At 30.0% G+C, this 9,243-nt stretch overlaps 1 protein-coding gene across 1 annotated transcript; it reads right to left on the bottom strand.

Moving 5' to 3' along the window:
• Positions 1 to 6,787: 6,787 nt before the first annotated feature.
• On the bottom strand, positions 6,788 to 8,686 carry LOC117913888. The gene has a single exon (XM_034828986.1). The coding sequence runs from the start codon at positions 8,198 to 8,200 to the stop codon at positions 7,751 to 7,753; it is 450 nt and encodes a 149-aa protein (XP_034684877.1). The 5' UTR covers positions 8,201 to 8,686; the 3' UTR covers positions 6,788 to 7,750.
• Between the last annotated feature and the right edge of the window lie 557 nt (positions 8,687 to 9,243).

Here is a 9,243-nt window from a genome sequence, read left to right on the forward strand (position 1 = left end):
GGTCTGCTAGGTTCCTATTTTCTATTCTTGAAAACAAAAAATACAAAAAACTTGTTTGGAAAAGGGGGTGTGTTTTTGTGTTTTATGTGTTCTCAAAAACCATTTTTTTGAGAACAATAAAAAGATGCTTTCATTGTTTTTTCACCGTTCAAATAATAGAATGTTTTTCGTGTTTTCTCTTCCTTCTTTTTGTGTTTTCTTGGCTGTTTTTTGTGTTTCCACAAAGGTGAGTTCCACCCAACCACGACACCTCTACCCGCAAACCCTTTCTTATTCTTTAAATTATTGAAATTAATATACTTACACATAGAGACAAAGTCGTCCTTTGTTTAAGAAAATTATAACTGATGTAAAAATTTCAAAATGGAATAATTTTTTTTTAATTTAAATGAATTGTGCATATGAAAATTATTTATATATTTATAATATCAAGTTAATAGAAGAAAACACTTTATTAATTAAAAAAATAACTTTCAAACATGTTTTTTGTTTTACTTATTCTAAAAAACTTTTTTATTAACTCAACCAAACATGTTTTTTTGGTTTTTGAGAACAAAAACTATTTTTCAGAATTTAGTTCTCAAACACAATTTTTTTTTCTAAAAACACAAAAAATTGTTCTCAAAAACTGTTTTCCAAAACAATTTTAAAAAACAGCAACCAAACACACCCTTATTTTTCATTAAATTTTCATATTGTTTCTAATTGTCATCACAACATAAATAGGCTTTATGACGGCAGAAAACATGCTTCATGAAAATGGAACACCAAACAGCCTTTCTCATGGTCACTGTATTTAAGCCTATGTAGCTTGTAAACCATGAAAAAAATGCTTTATTATAAATTTATAAATAAGTTCATAAATAAATCGTAAAAATATAAAATAGAAAGAATTAAAATTAAGATTGAAAATAAAGAAACTTTAAGCTAGTTTATTAATGTTTTCAAAAGCACTTTTCTATTTTTTAGAGAAAAAAAAAAACATGTTTCATATCTAAAACATAGAAAACATGTAACAAATATGTTTTAAGAATTTATTTTAATTATTTTCACTTAGTTTTTAAGGGTTTTTTTAAAAAAATAATTTGAGAAAAGTAATTTAAAATAAAATATTATATACAAAATTTATTTTTAGAAGTATATGAAAACATATAAAACAAGTTTAAAATATTTGAAGTTGTACTAGAAAATATAAAAAAAACTGTTTTTAAGTTCAATTGATGTTTTCTAAATCAAAAATCTATTTCAAATTTGGAATATTTACCATTTGATTTTTATGTTTTCAAAAATATTTCTTAGAAATAATTTTTATCTATAATAATTTATTTTCAATCATTTTAATTAAAAAAAAAATCTCTCACAATAATTCCCAAAAATCTGTTTTAGGAAAAATCCACAATCAAATATGTTTTTATATTTTATTTTATTTTTAAAGAAAAACACTATTGTCCATAAGAGTCCAAAGATTAGTCAGATAACCATAGTGTTTGTCCTTTTGTACGGGTGGATGACATGCAAAACTATGATGACTTGGACAGACTTGGACTGGGGCTTACAAAAAGACTACACTTACTATAAAGATTTCAGGTATATACATATTTTAGCAGAGCTTTACACAGGGAAGGCAATATCTTTGCTATTCTCTGCTTAGATCTTCTGTTGATAATATTATTTGCAAGTGTAAGAAAATTTTATTTAGACCAAGGTTATTCATGGATTTGTAATTAAAATATATATGTTTTATTATTGAGATTAATTCAATATTATTTTATTTTTTATTTGAAAAAGAGTATCAAATCCTAATTTTTTTATTTTTCAAAATTAATTTCAATGATTGATCTTATTGAATATTCAATTGAATATTAAGGGTCTATTTAATAACTGTTTTTTAAAACAATTTTGAAAAATAGTTTTTTGTAACCGTTTTTTAAAACTGTTATCTGATTTTTGTAAAATAAAAGTCTGTTTGAAAATCTAAAATATTTTTAGCTTGTTTTTAGTATTTTAAAATATATTTTAAAATTTTTATATTTAATGTTTTATTTTTAATTATTTTACATGTTTGTATAATTATTTATAAAAAAAAACCTTAAGAAAAAAAAAAGTAAAAATAATAAAAAACAACTAAAAAATGTTATTTGAAAATACTCTATTTTTTATTCTTAATAATAAAAAACAAAAAATAGATTTTGGTTGTCAATAGTATTTTCTATGTTTTTTATTCTGAAAAATAGAACAAAAAAAACTTTGAAAAATAGTTCCTAAATAGAGCCTAATTATCTTTTGGAGCTTTTGTTAATATATTATTGTAATTGATGATTGCTAGTTTACATTGGTTTTGTTGTATGGTTGAAAATTGAATGTTGAAAATAATAACAATTTTATTTTTAATCTAAACTTTATGATTTTAGTGTTGCTTATTTTTATTTATTTATTTATTTTTGAATGAAAAATCTATTAAAATTTATGAAATTTAATTTTTTTTTCTCATAATTTGATGAAATATGATGATAAAAATTGTGATTGTAGGTAGAAGAATTTTGATGTTCCTTTTGGAATTTTATGATTTATTTTAAATTAATTTCTTATCAATTGTGATTTTTATGTTTTTGAGTGTGAGAAAATTTTAGACTTAAATTTTCTTGAGAAAAAAATTAAAAATATGAAAAAAAAAATATTTCAATTATATTTGGTTTTCTTTAACAAATTTACTAATTTATAGAAAAAAAAATTCATGCAAATTGTACAAAGTTGAAATTGTGGAATTTGTCTTTAGAACAAGAACTTTTCAAAATTTTTAAAAATAAATTTGGTTTTATTTAGTGTGAAAAAATGAATTTAAATATTATAACAAAAATTAAAGATTGAAAACATAAAGAGAAAGAAAAAAAATCAAAGGTAAAAAATTTTAAAATTAAAAATTCAATATTTTAACCAAGACAAATTATTTTTAAAAAGTTAGAAAAAAAAAAACTATTCTAAAAATGTTCTAGAATTAAGTAAATAAATAAACAACCTCTAAGTGTTAAAATATAAAAATGTGAAATTATAATTAAGTTCTAAATTTAGAATTATTAAAAAAAATATTAATTTGAATTTCTTATCTTTCCTATGAGCTGCATATTAGTATATAGAAAAGGTTTATACTTTCTTATGATTTGGAGGGAGATAGTCCTTTTTATGATGCGAGGGTTTAATGATTCTTTACTTTAATGAAAGGCACTTTAGGGATGGACTTTGATTCTATAATCCTAGTGCTTAACTTTTAATGACTTTTTCTAAGTCAAATGCCATTTCACGAAAATCCTATCATAACTAGCCATGTATAAATCTAAATTATTTTAAAATTTATATTAAAAAAAGTAATAGAGAAAGGAAATAAAGTTAATTTCATTGACATATTACGAGGATTTGGCTAAACACAACTAGCTCTCATTAGTTTGAAATTTCATCACATATCTTTTATTTCCTTATCATTTGATATTTTTCGTCCTTATCCCCTCTCTGATTCAAAATAAGGGATACATTTGATGAATTTAAACATTTAAAAATTTTCATGGAACTTTAAATATTTTTCTTCATTTTCTTTTCATTTTTCTTACTTTTGCTAATTTGATAAGCCATTTGAGCATTCCTTTATCTTAGGCTAGTGAAGTAGAATATAATATGAAAATAATAATGATAATGGGCAAAAATTTACATGCTTTAGTTACTAATAAAGTGACTTACGTGCATGGAAAAGAGAGAAGATTTGATTTTTGTTCATTATTAAGCAAAGATTACTATAGTGCCACTTATATAACAATTATAGATATTTTTATATGACAAATACAAATTTCAAGTTTAATAATGGAAAATGAAATATTGACAACAATTTACCCTTCGATTTCCTCCTTTATTAATATTTCTCCTTAAATTGGTGCAAAAAATACTAATAGAATCCAACATGAACAATATCTCTTAAAATTTAGTTGTGATTAAACTTTTTGTAAATCAGTTAGTTGTTTATTAAAATTAATGAAAGACATGCAAATTATATTAGTTTTACGCATTTTTTCAAATAAAGTTATAATTCTCGTTGTGAGCGTTTAACTAGATTGGTAATTCTAGATAAAATTTTTAATCGTCTCCTAACTCAGTTTTTTGAATCTTTCATCAAACTGCTTGTCTAATAAAGATTGAAATATTGAATTTGTTTAGAGTATATAATTGAGGTTATAGATAGATAAAATGAAATTAATCAAATTTTTTAAATTGTTTTTTCTTAAACTATTTGTTTTTTAAAAAGAGTTGAGGAGATTAGAACCTTTTTTTTGTCTAAATGCCCTATTCCAAAATTGATCTAGATCTATTCAGGTTTTTTTTTTTCCTTAGTCGTTGGATCAAAGGCTTCTTTCCTTTTATAATCTAAAATTGCTTCCTATCGAGAGACACGAGTACTCACTCTTTATGCCAAATTTGGGGTATTTGGTTGCCAAAAAAATCAATCTTTCTCCTTGATTTCCAAATTGTTTTCTCCATTGGATTTTCTGAAAAATAGGTTGATCTTTCCTCTTCTTTTTTTTTTTTTTTTTCTTTTTCTCCCTTTTTTTTCTTTTTTTCTTTTTGTTTTGTTTTACATCTAGTGGTTACAATCTTGGGATGTGTGACTTGGATTACCTATTCTCCCTTTTTAGGTTGTTCCATATATGAAGAGAAGAACTTTCAATATCTTATAGTAAATTTATTGTGAATTTGGTATCTTACCTAATCAACATCAGGATAAGCAGACATAGAGGTATGTACACTGTTGCACATCCACATACCTCTTCCTAGAGCATCTTCCAATATATTCTATTCATATATTGAACTTTAAGAGCATGCATGCTCAATCGAATAGTGATTGCAAAAGTATATTAATCCTTCAACCAGCCTTTGAAATTGACTAACATTAAAAATTAATTTATCATTATCACCAAGCTTACATCCACTATCAACAGATGTCTCCATTGGTTTAATCTTAATTTTCCATTTAGGACATAGTTACTATTTCTAATCATCATATCATTGAAATAGAATGAAAGAATTGTTACACCAGAAGTAGGAAAGCTTTTTGAAGATCCATTTGGGATTTCGGGCTTCATTTTCAGAGACACACTAGCAGTCGAAAAATATTCATCCAGGGAATCGAAGCAAATATCTCTTTAAATCCTTTGGCAACCATCCTCACCTTATGTGGGACCCATCACTTTTGTACTTTCTTTTGTATATCCAATAGCATTTCGCCGTTTTCTTTCTAGGTGGTATTTCAACAGTGTTTCATGTCTTGTTCTCATCTTGAGCTTGAAGTTCTTCTGGCATAGTCATTTCCTAGTTGAACTTAGAATTAGCTTCTCTAAAAGTCTTTGGCTCATAAAGAAAAGTTGAATGGGAACATGTCACATTGTCATATGTCATATAAGCCCATAGGTTAAGAAGTCACAAGCAAAAAAATATCCTTTCATATCTTGGAAATGACTAGAAATGTTATTGTTGATGTTGATCTTGTTACTTTAATTTGAGCATCTTCATAGGAATAAGTGTCCTTGTTACTTCTTCAAATTGAGCATCTTCATGAGAATAAGTGTCTTTTTTTTTATAATCGAGAAACCTTCCAAGACCAAAGCCCTTAAGACTCTCCATGAAGACCCAAACCTCAGGGTGCTGATCGTCCCGCAACAACCAATATCAAGTAAATTCAGGATATTATCAATGATAGGATTCGAATCCAAGACCATGTGTCATTTACTGGAATCATGCATATTTTCTAATATTCGTCCTAACCAACCAACCGGACTACCCTGATGGGTTTACGATGCGAATAAGTGTTATCACTTGTAATAGTTAGTAATAAGGATACCAAATCAGATATGTACTACCCCTAAGATTGATTCCTATCATTATTTTATGATTGAAAATAAAATTATGATTCAAAAAATGGCACATCCCATGAGATGACAAACTTTTGGGTTTTCAAATTCCAGTAAATGTAGCCAATTTTTAGAAGAATACCCAAATGAATAGCTTGCAGACGTGCATAACAAATACAACCAAACACCCATACATGTGAAAGCTGATTAACAAAATTTGTTGCAATTAAATCTGTATGGACCATTTCTAATTAGAAACATAAAAACCCTTGCAGTTTCAAGGATAGGTCAATACTTCCTGCAATGGAGAAGAAAGGAGATTTGACTGCTATTCATTATTTCAGAAAGATAATAGTAACTTAACTTTTATAACAAGTATAAATATCTATAAACTTCAATGGTAGGGAAGGAAAATTGGCAATCACTCCTCAATTTCCTGTCTTCCACCAATAGGGGGACCCTTAATTTCATCTTTCCCAACAAGTAGAGATGGGTATGATGAGTGATTGTGAAATAAAGTTAGATGATACAAAAAGAGTGATTATTGGTATAATGTAAAAACAATACAACGTATGAAAGGATTAAAAACAGTTGCTAGGGTTTTTGTTTGTACCATCTTTTAAGATATTCTTTTTGTTTTTTTGTAACTTTTTATCAAAGGGAAAGGCCAAGGACAAAAATTCAAATGATGGTAGCTTTTCATGAAGCAAGCATATAAAAGTTACAGAAAAAATTAATATCATAAAAGCAAGGGAAGAATTGTTTGGGGTGTGGGGTTGTAATGGGTTTGGACAATGGTCCTGATTAAGGCTAAACAGTGAGCAAAGAATCACACACCCCAGCTATTGCATTGAGTGCCACCCATGAGCCATACACAATACTTAAATCATTCACACCAATTGAAAAATTAAGCATAAATTAACCAAACTCCAAATTTTCCAAGATCGAAACCAAGGAAGAAACAAAACACAACACACCAACTACAGCAGAAAAAAATAGGAAAAGCATATACAACAACTAAAAGATGGGCCTTTGTTAGCAACAACATCCATCAACATGTCAGCTTCTCCTGTAGAAATATGAATTCAGTCATTATATTTCTTCTTACGTTATTGTTATCATTTGAGGAGTGTTTCATCTTGTCAATAAAAGCGGCACACAAAATATGTTTGATTTTATGACGACATTAGAAGATGTTGAAGATTCGGGTTGATGAAATCAACTCAACTCTCTCTCTCTCTCTCTCTCTCTTACATTTAGAAATGGGCAACCAACAACACCATCTTCATTCTTCAACTACTCCCCATCTCTATATTCCCAGTTGGCTATACTTCCATCTTTATTCTCCTATTTCATACCCATGTAATATAAGAACAAAAATGAACATCACACAAACATGCATGCATGCATTCATACACCCACATCAACGTCACAATGATCATCCAATACTACTTTTCCCACCCATGCATATCCATTCACAATGAACAAAAATTAACAACACTAATCAAAACGGCAACACGAGTTGGTTTGTTTCTCTCTGATCACTCACTCTCACTCTCTCTCTCTCCCTCTCTCTCCCACTGACAGGGAAAACAAAGAAACCAAATCAACATTCATGGGATTCGCCGGAATCCGACTACATTATAACATTCCGGCGTTACCTGAAATTTTGAGAGAGAAAGAGATAGAGAGAGGGGGGACGGAGGGAGAGAGAGAGAGAGATAGGGGGCTTGTTGCCTTGAATTGTTCCATTTCAAAACGTATTACTCACCACCTTCGTACGCTTTGAGGGGAGAGGTTCTTTCAGTCTCTTATGTGGACCAAGAATTTCCTGACCAATACAAAGGCGCCACGTTGCTGCCCTACTGTGGAGCATGTCGCATCTGAATCCACCTAGCCAGTTGGGTGGGGTTGACGATCCCTGGAATATGGGCCCCATCTGTCTTTAGCAGAGTCGCTAACTCACCGTAGCTCTGGTGCTGCTTGCTCGGCTCAGCCGCCTCCTCGATCTGGCTCGGCTTCATTCTCTTCCCCTCCGCTGCGCTGCTGGGCAAAGGCACCGCCTCGGCTCGAGCCGGGTCCAACTTCTGACCGAAAAGCGTGCCCTTCGTGAGAAACTCATAAGCCATATACCCGGCTAAAAGCCGGTTAGAAGAAGCCGGCTCAGCGGCCTTAAGAGTTGCAGCCGTGGGTGAGGCTGGAGCTGGAGCCGGACCCGGTGGTGAGCAGGGCTTATTGGCGTAGAAACCTTCCACTTCTTTGCGCTTTCTTGACGCCCCTGACGTCAAAATTCGACGAGGTTGATGGCTCATCTAGCCGTTCGTTTCGTCTTCAGCGTGCCACGTCAGCACCCAACCCTCGAGATGTTTTCTTTTTTTTCTTTTGATTTCGACTAGCGCGTCAAATCATTTTTATTGAGAAACGAGAAAAACGCCCGAATCAGGTAAATGGAAACGTCACCAGCTGGCTTGGTAAAATACTGTAAAAACTAAAGGCTAACACTGTAAAATCGCCAAATCATTTTTTCCACAAAATATTTTTTAAAAAAAAGAGGAAAACAAATTAGGAATTTAAATTTTAAAACAAACAAAAAGAAAAACTGAGAGCGAGAGAGTGGGTGAAATCGGATCGAGGAAACCGTCGCCGGAATCTGAAGCGACGGTCGGATCTAGGTGCACGGAGGTAGGCGATAGGGTGTCGCCGCCGCGCTGACAGGCAGAGAAGAGAGAGGAAGAGCGTAGATTCAGATTACTGGAAAGATGAAAAAGAAGAGAGGAGGAGGAGGGAGAGGATTGGGGATTTATAGGGAGAGGCGAGAGTGGTACAGCGGCGTGGTCCAGATATTTATATGGAGGCCTCTTTATTAGTTGCCCTCTTGTTTGTAACAAATACCTGTAATGCCATCCTGTGTCACTGAATTTCCCAAAATACCCTCCTCTTTTTTACAATCGATAAGTATATAGAGGTAGTCAGGAAACTCTTCAGATTAATTGTCTTATTCATAATAGCTGAAAATTTTTAATGCGAGTCAACTCAACCCATATATAACTTTAAAAAATAATAAATCCAAAACTATTTTTACCTCTTATTTCTTGTGGTGTTTTCTTACAAACAAACAAAAATTGTCGTTTTTTAATTGATTAAATAATATAAAATATAAAATATAAAATCTAATAAAAAAATAAAAAATCATAATTTCTCAAAAGGCTATTATGTCTTTTTCTATTTTCTTTTTCAAATTAAAATAATTAATTTCATACTATCATGTAAAATCATGTTAAAAGCAAGTATTGAATTTTCTTTCCATCCAATTCCATTTTTTCCAAATAGACATACTTTAATCATCAAATTCATC

The sequence above is a fragment of the Vitis riparia genome, chromosome 5 (assembly GCF_004353265.1).
Source record: "Vitis riparia cultivar Riparia Gloire de Montpellier isolate 1030 chromosome 5, EGFV_Vit.rip_1.0, whole genome shotgun sequence".
NCBI classification, from domain to species: domain Eukaryota; kingdom Viridiplantae; phylum Streptophyta; class Magnoliopsida; order Vitales; family Vitaceae; genus Vitis; species Vitis riparia.

What these genes read in the sequence shown, in the direction of transcription:
- LOC117913888 (XM_034828986.1), bottom strand. Translation starts at nt 8,200, where the DNA reads ATGAGCCATCAACCTCGTCGAATTTTGACGTCAGGGGCGTCAAGAAAG.